This window comes from Monodon monoceros, unplaced genomic scaffold (assembly GCF_005190385.1).
Source record: "Monodon monoceros isolate NGI ecotype Baffin Bay Population unplaced genomic scaffold, NGI_Narwhal_1 Super_Scaffold_16, whole genome shotgun sequence".
NCBI classification, from domain to species: Eukaryota; Metazoa; Chordata; class Mammalia; order Artiodactyla; family Monodontidae; genus Monodon; species Monodon monoceros.
In genome coordinates this window covers 33,983,236-34,011,142 of record NW_021703772.1, presented here as the reverse complement: position 1 = coordinate 34,011,142, position 27,907 = coordinate 33,983,236, and the positions used below count along the sequence as shown (strand labels likewise).

The window sequence follows — 27,907 nt, the reverse complement described above, 5'->3', positions numbered from 1 at the left end:
CTTGCCCGGGGTTGTTGCTGAAGTTTTTCAAGTCGTACTACAGATGGCTGGTTGGATTGAGATGCTGTAGTTGGCACCCCAACTGAAACATTCAGGTCTGGGGATAAGAATGCTGGATATTCTATTGGTTGTGGTATAATAACATTTCTGGAAAATGGTAATAAAGTTAAAATTATACAAAAGTTCACTTCTAAAATCAGTGTTAGCTATCACTTTTGAATCACTCTTTTACACCGTAAGCTCACCTTATCCATATTGGACCACTAGAGGATAGAGCTAGGAAAGAAGACAGAAGTCAGAAATACTGAGAGAGTGACCTCTTGGGTACTCTTACTACTAAGATCATGGGTAGCAGAGATGGGAAAGAAGAGAAGGACCTGAAGTTCTAAGGAGAATTAGAAAGTGTTTGAGCCCAGACCTCTCTCCCTTTCTCTAGATCCAAATCTATATCTCATGGCTCAGTCAAGTTGACACAAAAAACTAACCATCACAAGTCCACCCCTTGTCAACTTTGTACCCATAAACATCTTACAACATGCTTAATCTCCAAATGAAAACAATAACAAGGTCATAATTAACCTTACATGATACAACTCTCCTGTATACATACAGCCAAAAACTCGCCAGCCCCTTCCTCAGAAAAGGATGTAAAGTCCTTGGGTGATGTTTACTCTTCTCCTTAATATCCTGAAACTTAAATAACTATGATGTAAGGTTAACAATACTTAAATATTATGATATAAAGGAAATATATATTATGTTACATGATAAGGAGATGAGAGGGAAGAAAAACATATATATAACTATTTTTTCCAGGTCACTGAGTAAATGGGCCAGAGTAGCACATCCAAAGGAATATGTTGCCTCCAAAACCCAAGAGGCCCACTAGGTGTTATGCCTCTTTTTTTGGTTGTAGGAGAGCCCAGATACAACAACTTACCCTTCACCTCAGCAGGAATATCTTGACAAGCCCCATACCTGGATCCCTAAAATTTCACTGAGGTAGAAAGCCCTCGAATTTTATCAGACTTATTTCCCACCTTCAGACATGCAAATATCTTACCAATACGTCTAGAATAGTGCCACTTCTTGCTCACTAGGTCCAATCAGCATAATGTCATTACTGTAAGGGTGAGTGTGATATCTTATATAAGAGAAAGTAATCAAGATTCCTGTCTACTACATTATGACATAGGGCTGGAGAGTGATGTATCTTTGAGGTAGGACAGTGAAGGTATACTGCTGGTCTTCTTGCCTGTGGAAATAAAACTGTTTTGGATGGACTTTATTAACAAGTATGGAGAAAAAAGCATTTGCCAGATCAAGAGTTGCATATCAGGTACCAGGGGGTGTGTTAATTTGCTCAAGCAATGAAACTGCAACCTGGTACAGCAGCTGCATTTGGAGTCACCACCTGGTTAAGCTTACAATAATCTACTGTCATTCTCCAAGATACATCTCTTTTCTGCACAGGCCAAATAAGTGAGTTGAACGGGGTTGTGATGGGAACCACCTGCATCCCTGCACCTTTCAAATCCCTATGGTGGCACAAATCTCTGAAATCCTTCCAGGTATTGCTTTTGGTTTACTCTTAGTGGTAGCTCTAGTGGCTTCCATTTAGTCTTTTCCACTGTAATATCCCTCATTCCACAGGACAGGGAAGGTATTCACCAACTGTTGAATACATATATTCTAATTATGCATTCTGGAACTGCGGAAATAACTATAGGATGGGCTTGGGGACCCACTGGGTCCCCCATGAGATGAATCAGAGTTAAAACTCCATTGACCACATGACCTCCATAAGCCTCTATTCTAACTGGTAGACAACAGTGACATTTTGGGTCTTCTGGAATTAGCGTCTGTTCAGAGCCAGGGTCCAGTAGTCTCTGAAAACTCTATTTCCTTTTCTCTGATGCACAGTTACCCTGGTAAAAGGCTGTAGTTCCTTTGGGGGAATGCTGGGAGAAAGATTAACATAATTTTTGGCACTGTACTGAGGTCTCTCCTCAAGGGGATCAGGCTTCCCCTTCATTCAAAGGGTTCTGGGTCTGTAAACTGGTTCAAACTGGGAATTGATTGATGAACTCTGTTTTTATGCTTTAGGTTAGACTTTTGTTCATTTGACCTAGAACTTTTCTGCTGATACAGATCAAGTAAGAATTTAGCAGGCTTCCTGTATATTCTATTTCTAGGAATATCATGATCAACCAGCCAGTGCCATAGGTCTACATGAATCAGACGATTGTGGTCGCTGCTTTGATCCTGCTGTCCATCACAGTAACCACACCCACCTTGCCACTTCAGGATCCAATTCCTCCCAGTTCATTTAGGTTTCCCAGTTCAGTGACTGCAGTTCCCACTGCAAGGTCTGGCCTACAGAGAAGAGCAATCACAGGGCTCTTCAAGGGTGGGGATTCCCTCACAAACTTATTTGTCACAGTCATGGTGAAAGGTGTGTCTTCTGGAGCCTCCCAGGGTGAATAAGTAGGTCTTAAATGACAAATCCACTCTAACACTACAATCTCCCTAAACCTTTGAATTCCTTCCTCTACATTAAACTAAAGTAGACCTGGCATTTTCAATCCACTCACAGTGGGCTATCTTTTGGTCCATGTTTCAGTAACCAACAAAGTGTTAGAGTCCTTTGTAACTCCCCAAGCTGCAAAGTAAACGTAGAATCTCTGCTTAGTGAGCCCATATCCATAAATTCGATATGATCCAACTTTATGATCCTGCCACCATTATCCCATACCTTTAATATCCCCATACCCTCACATGTTCCCTGGATTTTTTTTTTTTTTTTTTTTTGCGGTACGCGGGCCTCTCACTGTTGTGGCCTCTCCCGTTGCAGAGCACAGGCTCAGCGGCCATGGCTCACGGCCCCAGCCGCTCCGCGGCATGTGGGATCTTCCCGGACCGGGGCACAAACCCGTGTCCCCTGCATCGGCAGGCGGACTCTCAACCACTGCGCCACCAGGGAAGTCCCCCCTGGATTTTTATATATATAAATTAGAAAACTCAAGCAGTTCTTTTTGGAGTGTGGTGTACTTCCTCGTGGGTCACACTTTGAACCTCACCTTTAGGGGCTTGCTGGAACTTGAGTCTAGTTACAGGCCTAGAAGCAAAGGGGGGCCGTGGGGGTGAGTCTTGAGGAGAATCAACATCGTCTTGCATGGCAGCTGCCTCAGAAGAGGCCATTACTATTTCTTCAAGTAATGCAGGGTTAATCCCCTCAGATGGGGTGGAAAGGCCACTACCACTTTTGCTGGGGGTGGAGAGGTCTCTTCCACTGGGGTTTGAGAGGTCACTTCAACTGGCAAAGCAGATATATCAGAATTTATGGGCTCAGCATCCCCAGATTCATCAGAGTCTTCTCCTATTTTCCCATCCCAACTTTAAGGGTCCCACTTATTCCCAACCAATATCCTCACTTTAACAGTAGACACCCTGTGAGGCTGGGAGCTCAATTTGCATTGTAATTCAGGCAGCGGCAGGATGAAGTTCTGGCTTCGATTTTCAGCAATCTTAGTATTATGGCTATAGGAGATAAGGGTCTCCTGCAGGGCATACATGGAAGATTTCAGGTCATTTACACAATGCTTGAGCTGGGAATTTGAATCCTTGAGCTCGTTCTTTTCTCACCTTTGTCCATCAACATTAGGAATACCCAGCCAATTCATTATATTCATTAGTTTGACAAAAATGTTTGAAAGTATCATATATATAGTCACCCATATCTTTGCTTCTTTGCTTTGATTAGGGGTATCCAATGGGTGATATTTTTCACATCGCTATTGCCAGATCACTCCATGGACTATAGGTGTCTCTTTACCACTAGAAACAGAGTCATTAGAGTCTTTAAATCTATAATCGGATTAGAGAGCTAATTCCACAAACCCCAGAACCAATTCAGAAAACTTGTCCTTAATCTTCTGTTTCTCTAGAGTCACACTCGGTATCAAAATCTGTATTAGTGAGAGCTTTTCAGAGAAACAGAACCAATAAGATGAAGAGAGAGGGGGAGAAAGAGAAAGACAGACAGAGAAGTTCATTATAGGGAATTAATTTAAGTGATTATGGAAGCTGACAAGTCCAAAGATCTGCAAGATGAGTGGGTCAAGCTAGAGAGCCAGGAGAGCCAATGGTGCATAGTTCTAGTCCAAAAGTCTGCAGACTCAAGATCCAGGAAGAGCTGATGCTTCCATTCAAGTCTGAAGGCAGGAAAAAGCCAATGTTTCAGTCAAAGGCAATAAGGCAGGAGGAATTCTCTCTTACTCAGGGAAGGGTCAGATTTTTTGTCTATTTGGGCTCTCAACTGATCGGATGAAGCCCACCCACATTAGTGAGGGCAATCTGCTTTACTCAGTCTGCTGATTTAAATGTTAATCTCACTCAAAACATCCAGAATAATATCTGACCACATATCTGAGCACCCCTTGGCCCAGTCAGTTCGACACACCGAATTAACGGTCACACCCACCAAGTCATTGCCCTAGTCCAGATTGTCAGTATCTCTCATGTAGACTAATGCAACAGCTTCCTCCAATCCAATACTAAGCTACTTCTGTCCATATTCAATACTATTGATAGGATCACATAAAATGCAAGTTGATCATAGTATTTCCCCTACTTAAAATTCTTCAATGGTTCTACATCTGAAGCACTTCCAAATTTTTCCAATAAAGAACTCCTGTGGGTAGAGGACAGTGAAGGTCTCTGGAGGTGTAACTTAATGCAATCAGACACAAACCACACATCTTGGAATCATTTTGTTATCTTGAAAATTTGTGACTTTTTAATTCTACTGCATAATATATAAATGTTAATTTTAAGATAACATTTTCCCTCTCAAAATCTTTGAGCAAAGTAATACTCCAGAAAGATGCACCATATCTTCCAGTGCTTTGTGTTGCCCTGACACACCCCTGAGGACTCAAAAGAGTAAAATTTACTCACATTTGAGAAGCATAAACCTACAGTGACGATGATGGTGATGATAAAACATTTATTACTTTAATAAGTAGCTAACAACTGAGAATTCTATTTGCTACCATGTTCCAAGTCCTTTATATGTAACTTATTTAATCATTACAATAACTCAATTGGGTAGCTGTTATTTTTATCCCATTCAATAGATGAAGCACAAAGAGCCGAAGTAACTTGCCCAAGGTCACACAGCTAGTACCTGGCAGAGTCCATGTAGTCTGGACTCTAGAGCCTCACCTCCTGACCACCATATCTTGCCCGTGACTACTGCTTCAGCTCATCTCCCATTGCTCCTTTCCTTGCTCCTATGCGCTTTGCAACCCACAACAAACTACTCACTGTTCCCCATTATAACATAGCCTCTTATGGCTCCCACCTTTTACTTACGTGCTGTCTTTGGGGAATGTGTCTCCTCGCCCTTACAAAATCAACCTGATGCACCACTACTCATTTTTCAAGTCTTACATCGAGCACTCTTTCTTTTGTGGATCCTTACTTGATAATACAATCCTCCTAACTCCCCCAAGAAGTATGGGAAGCCCCTTGGCTGTGTCCCACAGACCTCTATGTTAACTTCTAGAAGGGCTCCATCTCATTTGTATTATCTTATTTTTTTTACATGTTACCTTTGCATTAAACCATGAGCTACTTGAGGGCAGGGACCAAGCCTCATTTATCTTTGTATTTTTAGTGCCTTGGGGGTATAGCAAACATTCAATAAATGTTTATTGAATGAATGGATAAATAAGGAAATAATAATCAATAAACATAAGAAAAACATTAAACTTTGCTATTTCAACAAATCACCAATACCAAATGGACAACATTTATTTTTAATGATAATACCCAGTGCTGATAGGAAATCAGCACTTCAGAATATAATTTCCTATTCTATACCTAATTTCCTCAATGTCATTTCAAGTATTTTCCATTCCTTATTCTTGGATAGCACCATAGATTAAATATCTCTCTTTCAGGTGCTCATTTTTCTTTGATCTATTTTTACTGTTGAAATTGCAAGACTAATTGACATACTATATGTTGTTACTTTTGGCCTGCTAATTGCATTTTTTTGACCATAGGCTTTTTGCTGAAAATTTGGAAATAACAACTGGAGTGTGTGGAAGTGGGGAGTAATACTACCATACTGCAGAGCAGAAAACTGACAACTATTAGGTACCTTGATCTTAAAAGTTCCTCACCTCTTTCTGCAAAAGGAACATCTCACTGGCCAACTTTCCTCATTAGGCTTCCCCTCCCTTCCCTCCTTCAGCCATGAAGTTGGCAACCCTTCTCTTCTTTTCTTATCTCCAGACCTCCTCAACTCCTCTCTCCAGGGCTACACCCAGAAACTCAAAATATCTTCCCCCTTGAACAAAACAATGCACTGCTTTCTTTATCTCGGAGTCTAGTTCATTCTGGCCATGTCTTAAGACAACCAAAATTATCCATCAAATGGACTACATATTTTAAATGCCACATGATATAACTGTGTATTATAATAAGACTTTAACACTTACGTCACAGGGTCTGTTCTTTCTGGAGGTGGTGCAATATTCATAAACATAGATGGCTTAATAATTTTCTGAAGAGGTTTTAACTGAGGAAAATAATAAGTATATATTAACACTGTTTAGTTACAATTCCAGTTCTTCCTAATACTACTATCCCCCAGGACTTAAATGATATATATAAAGAGGAAAGGAATTAAGAGAGGAAGAAAGAATTAACATTGAGCACTAAGTATCTGTCAATAATTTTGCATCTTTAATATTATTTAATCACCCCAATAATCCTATGAGGTAGATAACTATGCCTATTTTACAGATAATACTGAAGATCAGTAAGTGTTCAAGGGTTACCCAGCAGGCATGAGAGCCAACATTAGAATGCAACTTTATCTCCTCCAGTGCAAGTCCTCTTTATACATTATCATGATAGGTAAGTAGGGGACTATGTTACTGAAAAGTTCATGGACATAAAATCAAATAGAACTTTTATTAAATTTCCCACTCTTTTCCTTACAATGCCTTTGTTCCTAGTTTTTAGTAGAGTCCACCTACATAAAACAATACAGTATTTGCCCAGTCTTATTTGAAAAGGATCTATCTCCCTAAGAATGGGACTGTTACATGTTATATCCAGATACAACACCTATCTCTGAACTTGGTACTCATAAACTTTGTCACAAAAAGGACTAAGCCTTTTGTGACACAGTTTAGGACTGATTAGGGATCCCTATAAGGCCTAATTTATGATAAGAAAATAGGCAAAATGCAAAGAAAGAAAAATCAAAGCAGAAAGGGGAAAATGAAAAAAAGCTTGTGTCTAGGGGCTTTCATCAATATATTACTTACCTGTGATTCAAAATGTATTAAAAAACATTATGATATACCACAGGCAAAATTTTAAAATACATTTTACAGGGATTTCCCTGTTAACACATGGCAGTAGACTTATTTAATAAGACTGATGTACCGACTCTCAATTCCTAATTAAAAAACAGCCAAGAATATGAAACATAGCAAAAACTGAAAATTAAAGATTATATGTAAAGTATACGGGTCATTTCTCCTATATAACTGCAGTACTAATGGGAATGAATTTATAAATGCCCCAAAGCTGTGACAGTACCCAGGGATATCAAGATTTCTTTCAAACTTGGTAAGAATATATGTTGGTACAATTTTTCTAGAACAATTCCTTGAAAAGGCCATTACTGACAATGATTTCCATTCTAGGAATCCGGCCTGAGGACATAATGAAAGAAAAGGATATAAGTTAATGTACAAAAATTTTCTCTGCAACATGGATATATGTAGTAAATTTAAAGGGGCAGGCTAAACCTAGGAAGATACCTTCTTTGGGCATATTACTCTCTTGATGAATCAAGAAGTGTTGATGTTGAAATGATCATGGGGAGAAAGGATTATATGTGATTAAAGTACAAAATATCTGAATAACATCAATGACTCTATTTTAATGATTATTTTTAGATATAAAAATCCACATTCATTTCTTGAATACTTAATTTTGTTTTCAATTACGTAAGTGTATGTGTACACACACACAAAAGTATTATAATAAAGACATTTGAATAAAATCTCATTATTTAAAAGTGTATAAACAAACAATGGTAAAGTTTCATTTTTCTTTAGGCTAGAGAAAAATGGTGTTCTTTTAAAAATATTTTAAAGATTTTATCAAACTGGAAAGGATAGAGGCTCGGGAGGATGATTTAACTGAAGAGCTGCAGTAGAATTATTTTCAAAAGAGGGGAACTAACCTGATGTGAAAATCCATAACCAAAGTTTCCATAGGAGAACATAAATTCCACTTCCGCCCTGCAGATAAACTAAACATGTGCCAAATTTATTTTATTGTTTGATCAGAAAGATATTTTAATGGAGAGGTGATAACAAGTGATATTTTTACCTCACAAATCTATAAGTTAGAAAAACCAAAGCATGAATCTCTTGATTTAAAAAAAAAAATTTACACAACTCCTATAGAAGAATCTGTGGCATTCCTGAAATGTTAAAAACCTTATGTTAAAGTTAAGGAATATTACATGATTAAAATATGAAAAATATCAATTTATAATTAATAGAATTATACAGAGATACATATATACATATGTATATATGTATTCATATCCATGTATATAATATTTTTAAGTATTTATTCACACTTTTCCCATCTCCACTTCCACTTTCAGATAAAATTTTGATTTAGACAAGTGATTTCATCTCTCTGAACCACAGCTGGCTCATATGTGAAATGAAGGAGGGTGTCAGAGGTTATGCCCTCAAATGTCCATCATTCTGTTTTTTATGTTTCCTATCCCCGATCTGGCTATTGGCAGCAGAAGCCTCTCTGAGTAGATGATCAATTAATCAAGATAATAATTTTTAAGTACTTAAAAAGGAATTCAAGTAAGAACTGTAAAGAACTCTTTAGAAACTCCTTAAGGAGGAAAATAATATTTCCTCAATTCAGTATGTGAGGATCCTAAGGCTATGCAAAGAAGTAGCCAGAGGCGTTTTCCTCTCTTACCCAATGATTTCTAATTTTTGTGTTCACCATTTAGCAGTAAGATAGCAGCATTTTAAAAAACGGTGGAGATGAAGATTGTGAGCAAATATTATACGTTCTATTTAATATATTTCTATTAGTTCAAACAGTGACTGGTAGGGTAACAAAAGAATAAAAACAATATCAGAATAAAGTTACATGAAATGTTAAGTGTGTGCACAAAGCTTTGGAAGTTTCAGTAAAGTTCTTACTGTGTTTTTATTCAACATTCGGAGTTCTTCAGTAAAGCACCCTTTCTAGAAAAAGTAACAAACAATAAAATTCTTAAATATAGAATCACTGATATAGTCCCTTGTGTATTATCTAAATCATTTCATAAATTTTAAAAAATCAGGTAATGATGTTTAATGCACATATAAATTTAATAGCTAAAATACCAAAATAATGAATGTTTGGAAGAAAATAAAAATTCCAGGTTGTACCAGAAATAAATGCTAATATTTACATTTATGTTTTAAAGAAAAATGTTCCTGCTGCTTATACTTAGAGGAACTGCCAGGCCTGCACTCCTTTTGAGGGGTTAAACATGAATCTACATGATAGGCTGACTCATGACAGAACTGAGTGCTTCTCTCATCTCTTGGGGACTGTTGGGATCTTTTTAGCCAGGAAAACATTTGGTATCCTTGGTCACCATCTCTGATCATCTCTGCTGTGCTATGAGTCCTCCCATCTAATCCAACATTCAATGGTTCTCTTTCTTCCCAGCATTTTCCACTGTGGCTCATGGAACCCCCATTCCATGGTTGACAAGCAACCTTCCATCTTTAACTGCTCCACTAAACATTTCCAGCTTTCCTTTAGCTCAGACCTGCCTCATCACTAAGGATGCCGCTTCCATTATAGACTCCTCAAGTGAAGGCCCACATATCTCAAGGTTAGGTGGTGGGGTAGCATCCTCCATACTCTCTTCTATTGCTTCCAGATCTTATTATTTATTATCTTATTATACAGATAAAAAGTTTTCCTCTTTTAAGGCTCATGCTCTCTGGAATGTCTTTCAGACATTCTGGTCACTAATTCTCATTTAGTGAAAACTTTGGCACCTGGTCTACATGTCCTCTGTACCCCCAAAACATAGCAATCCACAAGAACCTATTTAACACCTGTCCTCTCAGTTCCTGGTGAGGCATTATAATGAGGAAAATAACAGGTGGTGGTACAATGACAGACATCACACAAAATTAGCATATCATATATATTCTTCATATAAAGTCACAAGATTTCTCAGAAAATTCATAAGTAATTGAAATTGATTTCCTTAATGATCCTGTCAACATGCTCTTTATAGCTTCTAGCTTTTTAAAGCTTCCCTTTTTGCAAAGTGGGGAGTGGAGAAACATCTTACTCTTCCAAGACTGCCTTTTTCTTCTCTTCTCTCTTAAAAATGGTGTCTCTGCTTTTGATGGAAAACTCAACCTACTGATTCATCTCCCTCATATATAAGTAAACTTTTAGTCATACTTTTAACTACTGTAAATGTCTTTGAGTTATTTCTGAAGGTCCCACTGAGATCTACCCAATTGAGTCTTCATTGGAGCCAATTAAATGTTCATCCTGAATGTGCATCTAACTCATCCAAATCCACTGAGTTTTAGGCTTGCCTTCACCCAGCTCCACTGATGAGTTTCAATGTGTGACAATGAGCTACTTGGTTCCCTGTCCTGAATTTGATTCTGCTCCGTCCAAAGCAAGTTACATGGCTAAACGCAGTAGTCGGGGTGCGGAGCACTGTAGACTACTCAAAGGTATAGATACCGGGAGGCATGATTCTTTAGGGGGCATTACTCTAACAATCTTCCACACCTTTGAATTTTCTATCGCCTTTTTCTAATAATTACAGTAGCTATCAATCTTTCTAATTGTTGAATTTATCACCTAGTCTTAGGCTCATCTGGTATGGATCATATAGCCAAACCAATGAACACAAATGGTACTGCAATTCTTTTCAAAATTAATATTACATTCCCTTCTATAATCAATACAGAAATATTATAAACTCCAATATACTTTTATGCCTTAATTGGACCCCAGACCTTAACAATTAGCTGATGTTTCTGGTTTCTCCCAGAGCCTCAAAGAAACCCAAAATGTATCAGGGATAGGAAGGAACAAGGGATTAATGATACAAGTACAGACCAATTACTTTTTTCTTTTTTTGGCTGCATTGGGTCTTCGTTGCTGCACGTGGGCTTTCCCTAGTTGCAGTGAGTGGGGGCTACTCTTAGTTGCGGTGCGTGGGCTTCTCATTGCGGTGGCTTCTCTTGTTGCGGAGCACAGGCTCTAGGCGCATGGGCTTCAGTAGTTGTGGCACGCAGACTCAGTAGTTGTGGAGCATGGGTTTAGCTGCTCTGTGGCATGTGGGATCTTCCCGGACCAGGGCTCTAACCCGTGTCCCCTGCATTGGCATGTGGATTCTTAACCACTGCGCTATCAGGGAAGCCCCAATTACTTTTTTTTTTATAAAGTTATGCAAAACCTATTATGTGATTTATTTAATTCAATTCAGCATCTTTGTCCTCCAAAATCAGGCCAATTATATTCAGAAAGCAATTGATACCAATTGGTAATCATAAACATGCATGTGTACTTTCCAAGTATACAAGTGAGATAATTGTTATACAATCAGATGGCCCTCCCATGCTTCCAAACATGATCTGTAGTTTGGGTCTTATCATCAGGTCTTTCCAACTCAACCAAGCACTAGATTTTACCAATCTGCATGAGGATTTCTACCATGGCTAGTAGTTCTATGATCAAGTGGTCTATAGTCTATCCCTGCATGTGACCCAAATAGCAAATGATACAGCTCAAGCTTTTTTTTTTTTTTTCCCCTGGTACGTGGGCCTCTCACTGTCGTGGCCTCTCCCGTTGCGGAGCACAGGCTCCGGATGCGTAGGCTCAGCGGCCATGGCTCACGGGCCCAGCCGCTCCGCGGCATGTGGGATCTTCCCGGACCGGGGCACGAACCCGTGTCCCCTGCATCAGCAGGCGGACTCTCAACCACTGCGCCACCAGGGAAGCCCCAGCTCAAGCTTTAGAGACCAAAGAGATAAGCATAAATTTGTTGACTAGCATCATAAATTGTAAAAGGCCTTTTAATTTATGAAGGTAGTCAAAGGGTACAAACTTCTACTTACAAGATAAATAAGTACTAGAGATGTAGTGTACAACATGATAAAAACAATGAACACCATGGCATGTTATACATGAAAGTTATTAAGGGAGTAAATCCTAAGCGTTCTGCTCATCATAAAAAATTTTTTTCTCTATTTCTTTGGTGTTTTGTCTATAGGAGATGATGGATATTCATTATACTTATTGTGGTAATCATTTCATCAGGTATGTAAGCCAAATCATTATGCTGAACACCTTAAACTTGTACAGTGCTGCATGTAAATTACATCTCAATAAAACCAGGAGAAAAAAAAGGCCCTCCTAAAAAGATGTTCAACATTACTAGCTGTTAGGGAACTGCAAATTAATACCACAGTAACACTACACAGCCATCAGAATGGCTAAAATAAAGAACAGTGACACTACCAAAGGCTGACGAGGGTGCTGAGAAACTGGATCACTCATACATTTCTGCTGGGAATGTACAACGGCACAGCCACTACGGAAAACAGTTTGTTTGGCAGCTTCTTTAAAAACGGTACACACAAACTACCTTATAACCCAGAAACTTATCTGAGAAGCGAACACTATATTCACGCAAAAACCTGTGACTCTAGTAACTTATTCATAACCACCAAAAACTGGAAACAACCCAGATGTCCTCCAATGGGCGAATATTTAAACAAATTGTGGTAGATTCACACCATGAAGTACTACTCAACAACAGAAAGGAATGAACTATGGATACATGCAGTAACCTGTATGATTCTCCAGAGAATCATGCTAACTGAAAACACGCCAATCCTAAAAGGTTACATTGAGAAAATTACAGAAATGAAGAACAGACTGGTGGTAACCAATTGTTAAGGAAGGGTAAGGGCAGGAAGGAAGTGGGTGTAGCTATAAAAGGGCAACATCAGGGATCCTTGTATAGATGGAAACGTTCTGTAGTTTGGTTGTGATACTTACCATAGTTTTGAAAGATGTTACCATCAGGGGGAAAATGAGTACATAGGATCATGCTGTATTATTTCTTTCAGCAGCATGTGAATCTATAATTATCTCAAAATAAAAGTTTAAAAAAAAGGTCACTTGGCTATTTAAGGTGGGCCAAACTCATCCATGGGACTTATTCTCCCATTAGGCCTAGTTTGAATAGGGCTGGATACAAACTAAATGCAAAACATTTGTCTCACAGTTCTTACCTTCCTCTATTGTCTGATGTCCAGATGCTTAAATATTATTATAGAACTATCAGCCCAAGCCAACATCAAGCCAATAAAAGTGCATAAAAAAAAAAAAAGACCAAAGTCCTCATGGTAAACTTTGTACTTCTGGGATCTGCGTTTTGACCGAAAGGGGGTAACTGAGAAATTCTAATAAGGAAAATGATGTGATATTTAATTAAGGTAGAAGTGCCTGTAGAAGAATTCTGACAGATAATACACAGAGGCAGCATACCACAGCTAAAATCATAAGGCTTTGGGGGGAAATCCATAAATAACCAAAATTTCTTTCTCTGATAACTCTGATCAATAAATAACATGGTCTCTTTACCTACGATGTAGCAATTCATCATAGAGACTCATAGAGGGCAATTCATCATAATGTAGAGACTTTCTGCAGATACGCACTGGAAGATATGTTCAAAAAAATTCACTGCAGCAATGTGCACAATAGTAAAAAACTGAAAACAATCAAAATATCCATTAAAAAATTATAGATAGGGCTTCCCTGGTGGCGCAGTGGTTGAGAGTCCGCCTGCCGATGCAGGGGACGCGGGTTCATGCCCCGGTCCGGGAGGATCCCACATGCCACAGAGCGGCTGGGCCCGTGAGCCATGGCCGCTGAGCCTGCGCGTCCGGAGCCTGTGCTCTGCAATGGGAGGGGCCGCAACAGTGAGAGGCCCGTGTACAGCAAAAAAACACAAAAAAACATTATAGATAAATAAACTGGGGAACACTCTCACATGGAACGTATACAGCAGTGAAAAAATGAGTACTAGCTAATGAAATTAAGTGTATTAATCTTAGAAACATAATATGTTTAGCAACACAAAAGATACAATTTTTTGTAACTTACATTAAGTAGTAAAGCTATGAAAAGAGCAAGAGAATATTAAATACAAAGTTCAGAAGAATCATTATCTTTTCTTGGAGGAAAGGGCAGGAGGCAGTAGACAGCGAGAGAGAAGGAACCACAGAATCTGTGTATAAACTCTGCCTAAAACTTTGGCTGACTCCTAAATGACACATGCACAGGGCAGACTGCAAGCAGCCCAGCTAAAGATAAAAGAACCGATGTGAAACTGGTGCTCACAATTAAGAGAGTTTGTGGTTTGGGTCTCGTTTAGAAACATCTCAGAAAACAAAATGAAACAAACAAACAAGCATGCTTAGTCTTTTAGGTTGTTAGGTTGTATCACTGCCCTTCCAGAAAATAAATTTTTAAAAACATAGAGAACAAACGTATGGATACCAAGGGGAAAATGGGTGGGGGATGGGATGAGTTGGGAGATTGGGACTGACATACATACACTATTGATACTATGTATAAAGTAGATAACTGGTGAGAGCCTACTGTATAGCACAGGGAACTCTACTCAGTGCTCTGTGGTGACCTAAATGGAAGGGAAGTACAAAAAAGAAGGGATATATGTATACGTATTGCTGATTCACTTTGCTGTACAGTAGAAACTAACACAATATTGTAAGGCAATTATACTGCAATAAAAATAAAAAAAAACATTATGCTGTTACAAACTAACATTTTTTTTGAGCCAGAGGAAGATATTGTTTACTAAGCACATGAGTTTACTAAGCACATAACACAGATAATAAGCAAAAGGAGTCCATCAGGTACAGATAAATCTTAACAACAAACACCAACTGGACAATGTGATACCAAGGTGAAAAAAATTTTGATACATACCTGAATTACTTCATAAAGATGTACCTGAACACTCCCTAATAAGAGAAGATATTTTGTACTGTCATGTTGCATTAGTTCCAAATAAATATTATTCTTCTCATCATCTTGACGTCGAGGAACCTTGATACAAAAATACATATGAAAAGAAGCATTAAATTTTCAGTCTGAGTTTCAGACATAATTTCTGAACAAATACATCCACAAAATACACTTTTTGAAACACCCATTTTTTGGAAACACCCATTGCCTATACACTCTCTTCTTAACTCTATTCAAAAGTTTAGCCTAAATACTCTACTGAAACTACATTATCAAAGGTAGTCCAGTAACCAATATCCAACCCAAATAATCTACGTAATCCAAACATTTAATACCAAAAGACATCCAACATCCTTTTCTGTCTTTTTTCTTTTACTTTTTGATAAAGTATATCATTGTCTCAGCTTGAAACTCTCTTCCAACCTTGAGCTTTGTAACACAATACCATTATTATAAGACCTTTAAAGTTCATATACTCTTTTGCTAATTTGAAATAGATCTCATGCCTCCCCACCCTAATATTCTAGGTGCCCTTAAAAACATTCTTTAATTGAGATATTATTGACATATCACATTGTATTACTTTTAGCTGTACAACATAATGATTTGATATCTGTATAAATTATAAAATGATTATCACTGTAAGTTTAGGTAATATCCATCATCACACAGTTACAATTATTTTCTTGTGATGAGAACTTTTAAGATCTACTCTCTTAGCAACTTTCAAATATATAATACATTATTGTTAACTACAGTCACCTTGCTGTACATGAGATCTCAAGGACTTATTTATCTATTTATCTTATAACTGGAAGTTTGCACATTTTGACCACCTTCATCCATTTCACCCACCCCCAAACCCCACCTCCGGCAACCACCAATCTATTTGTTCTCTTTAACTATGAGTTCATTTTTTTTTCCTTCTTTTTTTTTTTTGGCTGCACCACACGGCTTGCAGGATCTTAGTTCCCTGACCAGGGATTGAACCCGTGTCCTCAGCAGTGAAAGCACGGAGTCCTAACCCCTGGACCGCCAGGGAATTTCCTTATTTTATTTTTTTAGATTGTCCATATAAATGATCATACCATATTTTTCTTTCTCTGACTTATTTCACTTAGCATAATGCCCAAATCCAACCACGTTATTGCAAATGGCAGGGTTTTTTCTTTTTTATGGCTGAGTAAGATTTCATTGTGTATATATACCACATTTTTCTAATCCGTTCACTGTGGATGGACACTTAGGTTGTTTCCAGGTCTTGGCTATTGTAAGTGCTGTGATGAACATGAGGGTGCAGATACCTTTTTGAGACCATGATTTCATTTTCTTTGGATAAATACCCAGAGGAGGAATTGCTAGATCATCTGGTAGTTCTAGTTTTAATTTTTTGAGGAACCTCCATATTTATTTCCACAGTGGCTGCAACAATTTACATTCCTACCAGCAGTGCACAAGTGTTCCCTCTTCTCCACATCCTCACCAACATTTTAACAGGTGTGGGGTGATATCTCACTGTGGTTTTGATTTGCATTTCTCTGATTATTATTGATGTTGTCATGGACCTGTTAGCCATTTGTATGTTTTCTTTGGAAGAATGTCTATTCAGATCCTCTACCCATTTTTTAATTGGATTGTTTGGGGGTTTTTTTCTACTGAGTTGTAGTACTTTATATATTTTGGACATTAACCTCTTATCAGATATATGATTTGCAAATATTTTACTGCATTCTGTAGGTTACATTTTCATTTTGTTGATCGTTTCCTCAGCCGTACAAAAGCTTTTTAGTTTAATGTAGTCCCACTTGTTTATTTTTGCTTTTGTTGCCTTTGCTTTTGGGGTCAAATCCAAGAAAAATCATTGCTAAGCCCAATGTCAAGGAATTACCTCCTATGTTTTCTTCAAGAAATTTTATGGTTTCAGGTCTTATGTTCAACTTTTTAATCTATTTTGAGTTTCTTTTTATGTATGGTATAAGATAGTGGTCCAGTTTCATTCTTTTGCCTGTGGCTGTCCAGTTTCCCCAACACCATTTACTGAAGAAACTGCCCTTTCCCCATTGTATATTCTTGGCTCCTTTATCATAAATTAATTGACCATATATATGTGGGTTTATTTTGGGGCTCTCTATTCTGTTCCTTTGAGCTACATGTCTCTTTTTATGCCAATAGCATATTGATTACTATAGTTTTGTAATATAGTTTGAAATCAGGAAGTGTGATGCCTCTAGCTTTAATCTTTCTCAAGATTGCCTTGGTTATTTGGGGTCTTTTGTGGTTACAACAAAATTTAGGATTGTTTTCCTATTTCTGTAAAAAGTGCCATTGGAATTTTGATAGAGATTGCATTGCTTTAGATAGTATGAACATTTTAACAGCATTAATTCTTTCAATCCATAAGCATGGAATCCCTATCCATTTGTGTCTTCTTCAAATTCTTTTATCAATGTCATCGTTTTCAGTGTACAGGTCTTTCACCCCCTTGATTAAATTTTCCCTAGGTATTTTATTCTTTTTGATGCAATTGTAAATGAGACTTAATTTTTCTTTCTAACAATTTGTTATTAGTGTATAGAAATGTAACTGGTTTTGTATATTGATTTTGTATCCTGCAATTTTACTGAATTTATTAGTTCTAACAGGTTTTTTTGTGTGTGTGGAGTCTAGATTTTTCTATATATAAGATGATGTAATCTGCAAATAGAGACAGTTTTTCTTCTTCCTTTCTAATCTGGATGCCTTTCATTTTTCCTTCCTAGCTGCTCCAGCTAAGACTTCCATTATCATGTTGAATAAAGTGGCAAGAGTGGGCAGCCTTGTTTTGTCCCTAATCTTAGAGGAAAAGCTTTCAGTTTTTCACCATTGAGTATAATATTACCTGTGGGTTTTTCATATATGGCCTTCATTATGTTGAGGTACATTCCCTTTTTACCCACTTTTTTGAGAGTTTTTGTCATGAATGGATGTTGAATTTTGACTGCATCTATTGAGATGATCATGTAATTTTTATCTTTTTTATTAATGTGGTGTATAATATAGACTGATTTGGAGATGTTGAACTACCCCTGCATCCCTGGAGAAAATCCTACTTAATCATATTAATGTAACATGCATGATTCTTTTAATGTATTGCTGAATTTGGTCTGCGAATCATTTGTTGAGGATTTTTGCATCCATGTTCATCAGGGATATTAGCCTGGAATTTTCTTGTAGTGTCCTTGTCTGGTTTTGGTATCACAGTAATGCTGGCCTTGTAACATGAGTTTGGATGTGCTCCCTTCTCTTTTATTTTTTGGAAGAATTTGAGAAAGACTGCTATTAATTCTTCTTTAAATATTTGGTATGCCTTAGAAGCAAACACGAGTATTCCTTAGAAGTGCTACTTTCACCCTAGACCTCAAAAAAGGTCCACAAATAATTTTCCAAGGAAAATGAGCATACCAAATGCATACCAATGTTTCCTTCATTGATGAGCATACCAATGTTTCCTTCATTGATCACTTTCACCAATGATCTGTCCATTGGTGAAAGTGGGGTGTTAAAGTCCCCTACTATTATTGTGTTACTGTTGATTTCCCCTTTTATGGCTGTTAGCACTTGCCTTATGTATTGAGGTACTCTTATGTTGGGTGCATAAATATTTACAATGGTTATATCTTCTTCTTGGATTGATCCCTTGATCATTACATAGAGTCCTTCTTTGTCTCTTGTAATAGTCTTTATTTTAAAGTCTATTTTGTCTGATATGAGAATTGCTACTCCAGCTTTCTTTTGATTTCCATTTGCATGGAATATCTTTTTCCATCCCTTCACTTTCAGTCTGTATGTGTCGCTAGGTCTGAAGTGGGTCTCTTGTAGGCAGCATATATATGGGTCTTATTTTTGTATCCATTCAGCCAGTCTATGTCTTTTGGTGGGAGCTTTTAATCCGTTTACACTTAAGGTAATTATCGATATGTATGCTCCTATTACCATTTTCTTAATTGTTTTGGGTTTGTTATTGTAGGTCATTTCCTCCTCCTGTGTTTCCTGCCTAGAGCAGTTCCTTTAGCATTTGTTGTAAAGCTGGTTTCGTGGTGCTGAATTCTCTTAGCTTTTGCTTGTCTGTAAAGGGTTTAATTTCTCCATCAAATCTGATGGAGGTCCTTGTTGGGTAGAGTAATCTTGGTTGTAGGTTTTTCCCTTTCATCACTTTAAAAATGTCCTGCCACACCTTTCTGGCTTACAGAGTTTCTGCTGAGAAATCAGCTGTTAACCTTATGGGGATTCCCTTGTATGTTATTTGTTGCTTTTTCCTTGCTGCTTTTAATATTTTTTCTTTGTATTTAATTTTTGATAGTTTGATTAATATGTGTCCTGGCATGTTTCTCCTTGGATTTATCCTGTATGGGACTCTCTGTGCTTCCTGGACTTGATTGACTATTTCCTTTCCCATATTAGGGAAGTTTTCAACTATAATCTCTTCAAGTATTTTCTCAGACCCTTTCTTTTTCTCTTCTTCTGAGAACCCTATAATTCGAATGTTTGTGTGTTTAATGTTGTCCCAGAAGTCTCTGAGACTGTCCTCAATTCTTTTCATTCTTTTTTCTTTATTCTGCTCTGCGGTAGTTATATATATTTCCACTATTTTATCTTCCAGGTCACTTATATGTTCTTCTGCCTCAGTTATTCTGCTATTGATTCCTTCTAGAGAATTTTTCATTTCATTTATTGTATTCATCAATGTTTGTTTGCTCTTTAGTTCTTCTAGGTCCTTGTTAAACGTTTCTTGTATTTTCTCCATTCTATTTCCAAGATTTTGGATCATCTTTACTATCAATACTCTGAATTCTTTTTCAGGTAGACTGCCTATTTCCTCTTCATTTATTTAGTCTGGTGGGTTTTTACCTTGCTCCTTCATCTGTTGTGTATTTCTCTGTCTTCTCATTTTGCTTAACTTACTGCATTTGGGATCCCCTTTTCACAGGCTGCAGGTTTGTAGTTCCCATTGTTTTTGGTGTCTGCTCCCAGTGGGTAAGGTTGGTTCAGTGGGTTGTGTAGGCTTCCTGGTGGAGGGGACTAGTGCCTGTGCTCTGGTGGATGAGGCTGGATCTTGTCTTTCTGGTGGGCAGAACCATGTCTGGTGGTGTGCTTTGGAGTGTCTGTGAACTTATGATTTTAGGCAGCCTCTCTGCCAATGGGTGGTGTTGTGTTCTTGTCTTGCTAGTTGTTTGGTATGGGGTGTCCAGCACTGTAGCTTGCTAGTTGTTGAGTGGAGCTGGGTATTAGTGTTGAGATGTAGATCTCTGGCAGAGCTTTCGCCATTTGATATTACGTGGGGCTGGGAGGTCTCTGGTGGTCCAATGTTCTGGACTCAGCTCTCCCACTTCAGAGGCTCAGGCCTGACACCTGGCCAGAGCACCAAGACCCTGTCAGCCACACAGCTCAGAAGAAAAGGGAGAAAAAAATAGAAAGAAAGAAAAAAGAAAAATAAATAAACAAAAAGTTATTAAAATAAAAGTAAAAAAATTAAAAATAAAAAATAGAAAGAAAGAGAGCAACCAAACCAATAAACAAATTCATCAATGACAACAAGTGCTAAAAACTATACTAAAAAAAAAAAAAAAAAGGAAAGGCAGAACCCTAGGACAAATGGTAAAAGCAAAGGTATACAGACAAAATCACACAAAGAAGTATTCACATACACACTCACAAAAAGAGAAAAAGGAAAAAATATACATCTATATTTTATAAAAAGGAAGAGAGCAACCAAATCAGTAAACAAATCTACCAATTATAATAAGCTCTAAATACTAAACTAAGATAAACATAAAACCAGAAACAAATTAGATGCAGAAAGCAAACCCCCAGTCTATAGTTGCTCCCAAAGTCCACCGCCTCAATTTGGGGATGATTCGTTGTCTATTCAGGTATTCCACAGATGCAGGGTACATCAAGTTGATTCCGGAGATTTAATCCGCTGCTCCTGAGGCTGCTGGGAGAAATTGCCCTTTCTCTTCTTTGTTTGCACAGCTCCCGGGGCTCAGCTTTAGATTTGGCCCCACCTCTGTGTGTAGGTCGCCTGAGGGCGTCTGTTCTTCACTCAGACAGGACGGGGTTAAAGGAGCCCCTGATTAGGGGCACTGGTTCACTCAGGCTCAGGGGAGGGAGGGGCACGGAATGTGGGACGAGGCTGCAGTGGCAGAGGCCAGTGTGACATTGCAACAGCGTGAGCCACGCTGTGTGTTCTCCTGGGGAAGTTGTCCCTGGATCACAGGACCCTGGCAGTGGTGGGCTGCACAGGCTCCCGGGAGGGGAGGTGTGGATAGTGACCTGTGCTCGCACACAGGCTTCTTGGTGGCTGCAGCAGCAGCCTTAGCATTTCATGCCTGTCTCTGGTGTCTGTACTGAGAGCCACAGCTCACACCTGTCTCTGGAGCTCATTTAGGCCGTGCTCTGAATCCCCTCTCCTTGCACACCCTGAGACAATGGTCTCTTGCCTCTTAGGCAGTTCCAGACGTTTTCCTGGACTCCCTCCTTGCTAGCTGTGGCGCACTAGCCCCCTTCAGGCTGTGTTCACGCAGCCAACCCCAGTCCTCTCCCTGGGATCTGACCTCCAAAGAAGCCAGAGCCTCAGGTCCCAGCCCCCACCCGTCCCACCCCGGCGGGTGAGCAGACAAGCGTCTCAGGCTGGTGAGTGCCGCTCAGCACCAATCCTCTGTGCGGGAATCTCTCCGCTTTGCCCTCTGCATCCCTGTTGCTGCGCTCTCCTCCGTGGCTCCAACACTTTCCCGCTGCCACCCCCCGTCTCCACCAGTGAAGGGGCTTCCTAGTGTGTGGAAGCTTTTCCTCCTTCACAGCTCCCTCCCAGAGGTGCAGGTCCCGTCCCTATTCTTTTGTATCTATTTTTTCTTTTTTCTTTTGCCCTACCCAGGTATGTGGGGAGTTTCTTGCCTTTGGGGAAGTCGGAGGTCTTCTGCCAGCACTCAGTAGGTGTTCTGTACGAGTTGTTCCACGTGTAGATGCATTTTTGATGTATTTGTGGGGAGGAAGGTGATCTCCATGTCTTACTCCTCTGCCATCTTGAAGGTCTCCCCCTTGCTGCTTTTAATATTTTTTCTTTGAATTTAATTTTTGTTAGTTTGATTAATATGTGTCTTGGTGTGTTTCTCCTGGGGTTGAACCTGTATGGGACTCTCTGTGCTTCCTGGACTTCAGTGGCTATTTCCTTTCTCGTGTTAGGGAAGTTTTCCGCTATAATCTCTTCAAATGATTTCTCAACCCTTTCTTTTTCTCTTCTTCTGTGACCACTATAATTCGAATGTTGGTGCATCTACTGTTGTCCCAGAGCTCTCTGAGATTGTCTTCAATTCTTTTCATTCTTTTTTCTGTATTCTGCTTCTTGGCTGTTATTTCCACCATTCTGTCTTCCAGCTCACTTATTCGTTCTTCTGCCTAAGTTATTCTGTTATTGATTCCTTCTAGTGTATTTTTCATTTCAGTTATTGTGTTGTTCATCTCTGTTTGTTTGTTCTTTATTTCTTCTAGATCTTTGTTAAAAACTTCTTGTATTTTCTCAATCTGTGCCTCCATTCTATTTCTGAGATTCTGGATCATCTTTACTATCATTACTTTGAATTCTTTTTCAAGTAGATTGACTATTTCTTCTTCATTTATTTGGTCTTCTAGGTCTTTACCTTGCTCTTTCATCTGTGACATAATATTTTGCTGTCTTTTTTTTTTTTTTTTTTGGCTGCATTGGGTCCTCATTGCTGTGCGTGGGCCTTCTCTAGTTGCGGTGAGTGGGGGCTACTCCTTGTTAGGGTGCGCAGGCTTCTCATTGCGGTGGCTTCTCTTGTTGCAGAGCACGGGCTCTAGGCGCACGGCCTTTAGCAGCTGTGGCATGCGGGCTCAGCAGCTGTGGTTTGCGGGCTCCAGAGCACAGGCTCAGTAGTTGTAGCACACAGGCTCAGTTGCTCTATGGCTTGTGGAATCTTCCCAAACCAGGGCCTGAACCCACGTCCCCTGCATTGGCAAGTGGACTCCCAACCACTGCGCCACCAGGGAAGCCCCTTTTTTGTTCTTTGATGAGTGGGATTGTGTTCCTGTCTTACTGGTTGTTTGACCTGAGGCTTTCAACACTGGAGTTTGTAGGCTGTTGGGTAGACCTGGGTCTTTGTTCTGAGATGAGGACCTCCAGGAGACCTCACTCCGATGAATAGTCCCTGGGGTCTCAGGTTCTCTGTTAGTCCAGTGGTTTGGACTTGGTGATCCCACTGCAGGAGCTTCGGCCTGATCCCCAGCTTGTGAACCAAGATATTGCAAGCCACACGGAGCAGCAAAAAAAAAAAAAAAAAGGGGGGGGGGAGGGGGAGAACAATAACATAGTAAAAAATAAAATTAGACTAGATAACTAACAGATGTTAGAAAGAATATAAACATAAAAATATAGATGAAACAACAACCAGAAGGTAAAACAGAACCACAATACTAAAAAAGAGGAGGAGAAAAAAAAAAAGCTGGAAAAGGCTTTGGCTGTGGAGGGCGGGGCCTAAGCAGGGGTGGGGTTTGGGTGATGGGTGGGGTCTATGCTTAGGACCTGCAGGGCTGGAAAAGGATCTTGGGTGTGTGGGCGTGGGGCTTAGGCTCAAAGGAACAGAAGGGACCCAGGCGTGCCTCCCGCCTCTGGTCTCAGAGGGCAGGGGAACCCATCTGGGAGCCCAGCAGGCTTCTTGGGCTGAAGTGGGCGGGGCAAATGCCTTCTGCTCCTCTCCTGCTACTCTGGTCCTGGAAGACCCCTCCTGCTTGCCTCTCCTGCTCTCCCCCAACCTCCCTCCTACGCCCCCAGGACCCACACGGCCTGGAGGGGGCCTCAGAGGGCATAGGGCCTAGCCAAAGAGCTGAGCAGATTTCTCTGGCAGACTGGGCAGGGGATACACTGGGCGTGTTCCCCCCGATCCAAGCCCCCAAGGGTCCCTCCTTGTGTGGGAACCCCTCCCCTCTCTCAGCCACCCTCAGGGGTGCCCGTCCTGTCCAGCTTCCACTTTTCCCCCACCTCAGTCCCCCCATGTCCTATCAGTTCGCTTGGGGGTTCCTCCCATCTCCTTGGGTGTCAAGGTCCCCCACAGCATCCTGCAGGTGCCCTAGTCGTGGGGAGATGCGAACTCCGCATCTTCCCACACTGCCATCTTGATCTGGGACAACATTAAATGCACCAAGATTCACATTATAGAGGTCCCAAAAGGAGAAGACAGAGAGAAACCACCTGAGAAAATATTTGAAGAGATAATAGCTAAGAAATTGCCTAACATGGGAAAGGAAACAGTCACCCATGTCCAGGAAGCACAGAGATTCCCAGGTAGGATAAACCCAAGGAGAAGCATGCTGAGACACAAAGAATAAATTGACAAAAATTAAAGGCAAAAAAAAAAAATTAAAAGCAACAAAGGAAAAGCAACAGGTAACATGCAAGGGAATTCCCATAAGGTTATCAGCTGATTTCTCAGGAGAAACTCTCAGGCTAGAAGGGAGTGGCACGATATATTTAAAGTGATGAAAGGGAAGAACCTACAACAAAGAATACTCTACCCAGCAAAGCTCTCATTCAGATTCAATGTAGAAATCAGAAGCTTTACAGACAAGCCAAAGCTAAGAGAATTCAGCACCACCAGCCCAGCTTTGCAACAAATGCTAATGGAACTTCTCTAGATGGAAAAGAAAAGGCCACAACTAGGAACAAGTAAATTACGAATGGAAAAGCTAATCGGTAAAGGCAAACATACAGTAAAAGTAGGAAATGATCTGCACACAAATATATCAAAACCAGCGATTGTGAGAAGAGGAGAGCACAAATGCAGGATATTGGAAATGCATTGTAAGACCAGCAACTTAAAACAATCTTGTTTATATACAGACTGTTATAGATACCAAATCTTCATGGCAACCCCAAAACCGAAAATCTACAATAGATACACACACAAAATAGAGAAAGGAATCCAAGCACAACACTAAAATTAGTCATCAAATCACAAGAGAAGAGAACAAAAGAGTAAGGGAAGAAAAAAGACCTACAAAAACAAATCCAAAACAATTAACAAAATGGCAGTAAAAACATACATATCAATAATTACCTTAAACGTATTAAATGCTCCAACCAAAAGATATAAACTGGCTGCATGGATACAAAAACAAGACCTGTATATATGCTGTCTATAAGAGACCCATTTCAGATCCAGGGACACACACAGACTGAAAGTGAAGGACACTACATAATGGTCAAAGGATCAATCCAAGAAGAAGATACAACAATTGTAAATACATATGCATCCAACATAGGATCACCTCAATATATAAGGCAAATACTAACAGTCATAAAAGGAGAAACTGACAGCAACACAGTAGTAGTGGGGGACTTTGTTTTTTATAAATTTATTTATTTATATTTTATTTTTGACTGTGTTGGGTCTTTGTTGCTGCGCACAGGCTTTCTCTAGTTGTGGCGAGAGGGGGCTACTCTTCATTGTGGTGAGTGGGCTACTCAGTGCAGTGGCTTCTCTTGTTGCAGGGCACAAGCTCTAGGCCATGCGGCTTCAGTAGTTGCAGCATGCAGGCTCAGTAGTTGTGGCTCATGGGCTCCAGAATGCAGGCTCAGTAGTTGTGGTGCATGGGCTTTAGTTGCTCCGTGGCATGTGGGATCTTCCCAGAGCAGGGCCTGAACCCATGTCCCCTGCATTGGCGGGCAGATTCTTAATGACTGCGCCACCAAGGAAGTCCCATAGTGGGGGACTTTAACACCCCACCTCCATCAATGGACAAATCATCCAGACAGAAAATCAATAAGGAAACACAGGCCTTAAAAGACACATTAGACCAGATGGACTTGATATTTTGATATAAATTGATATTTATAGAGCATTCCACCCAAAAGCAGCAGAATACACAATCTTCTCAAGTGCACATGGAACATTCTCCAGGACTGATCACATACTGGGCCACAAAGCAAGCCTCAATAAATCTAAGAAAACTGAAATCATATCAAGCAGGTTTTCTGACCACAACACTATGAAATTAGAAATCAACTACAAGAAAAAGACTGTAAAACACATAAACAGATGGAGGCTAAACAATATGCCACTAAACACCCAATGGATCACTGAAGAAATCAAGGAAGAAATTTAAAAATACCTAGAGACAAATGAAAAACTGGACAGCTACATGTAAAAGAATGAAATTAGAACACTCCCTAACACCATACACAAACATAAACTCCAAATGGATTAAAGACCTAAATGTAAGACCAGACACTATAAAACTCTTAGATGAAAACACAGGTAAAACACTCTCTGACATAAACCACAGCAAGAACTTTTTTGACCCACCTCCTAGAGAAACGAAAATAAAAACAAAAATAAACAAATGGGACTTAAACACAAAAGCTTTTGCACAGCAAAGGAAACCATAAACAAGACAAAAAGACAACCCTCAGAATGGGAGAAAATATTTGCAAATGAAACAACAGACAAAGGATTAATCTCCAAAATATACAAACAGCTCATGGAGCTCAATATCAAAAAAACAAAAAATCCAGTTAAAAAATGGGCAGAAGACCTAAACAGACATTTCACCAAGGAAGACATACAGATGGCCAAGAGGCACATGAAAAGATGCTCAATGTCACTAATTATTAGAGAAATGCAAATCAAAACTACAATGAGGTATCACCTCACACCTGTCAGAATGGCTATCATCAAAAAATCTAGAAACAGTAAATGCTGGAAAGGGTGTGGTGCAATGGGAACTCTCCTGCACTGTTGGTGGGAATGTAAATTGATACAACCACTATGGAAATAAACAGTATGGAGATTCCTTAAAAATCTAAAAACAGAAATACCATATGACCCAGCAATCCCACTACTGGGCATATACCCTGAGAAAACCATAATTCAAAAAGAATCATGTACCACAATGTTCATTGCAGCTCTATTTACAATAGCCAAGACATGGAAGCAACCTAAATGTTCATCAACAGATGAATGGATAAAGAAGTTGTGGCACATATATACAATGGAATATTACTCAGCCATAAAAAGAAATGAAATTGAGTTACTTGTAGTGAGGTGGATGGACCTAGAGTCTGTCACACAGAGTGAAGTAAGTCAGAAAGAGAAAAACAAATACTGTATGCTAACACATATATATGGAATCTAAAAAAAAATTGGTACTGATGATTCCTGCCTAGTTGCAAGGCAGGAATAAAGATGTAGACATAGAGAATGGACTTGAGGACACGGGGTGTGAGAGGGAAGCTGGGGTGAAGTGAGAGTAGCATCGACATATACACACTACGAAATGTAAAACAGTTAGCTAGTGGGAAGCAGCAGCATAGCACAGAGAGATCAGCTTGGTGCTTTGCGATGACCTCGAGGGGTGGGATAGGAAGGATGGAGGGAGGCTCAAAAGGGAAGGGATATGGGGACATATGTATGCATATGGCTGATTCACTTTGGTGTACAACAGAAACTAACAAAGTATTTTGAAGCAATTATACTCCAATAAAGATCTATTAAAAAAAAGATTTAAAAAAATAGAGACAAATGAAAACAAAAGCACGATGATCCAAAACCTATGGCACATAGCAAAAGCAGTTCTAAGAGGGAAGTTTATAGTGATACAAGCTTACCTCAGGAAGCAAGAAAAATCCCAAATAAAAACCTAATCTTACACCTAAAGCAACTAGTGAAAGAAGAACACACAAAAC

At 39.4% G+C, this 27,907-nt stretch overlaps 1 protein-coding gene across 1 annotated transcript in view; it reads right to left on the bottom strand.

Moving 5' to 3' along the window:
* C2CD6 (C2 calcium dependent domain containing 6) overlaps window positions 1–27,907 on the bottom strand; it is a 148,031-nt gene that overhangs the window by 87,075 nt on the left and 33,049 nt on the right. Inside the window, 5 exon segments of the mRNA XM_029225123.1 lie at window positions 1–147; window positions 6,510–6,589; window positions 8,276–8,344; window positions 9,276–9,320; window positions 15,133–15,252. Coding sequence (XP_029080956.1) covers window positions 1–147; window positions 6,510–6,589; window positions 8,276–8,344; window positions 9,276–9,320; window positions 15,133–15,252 — 461 coding nt within the window.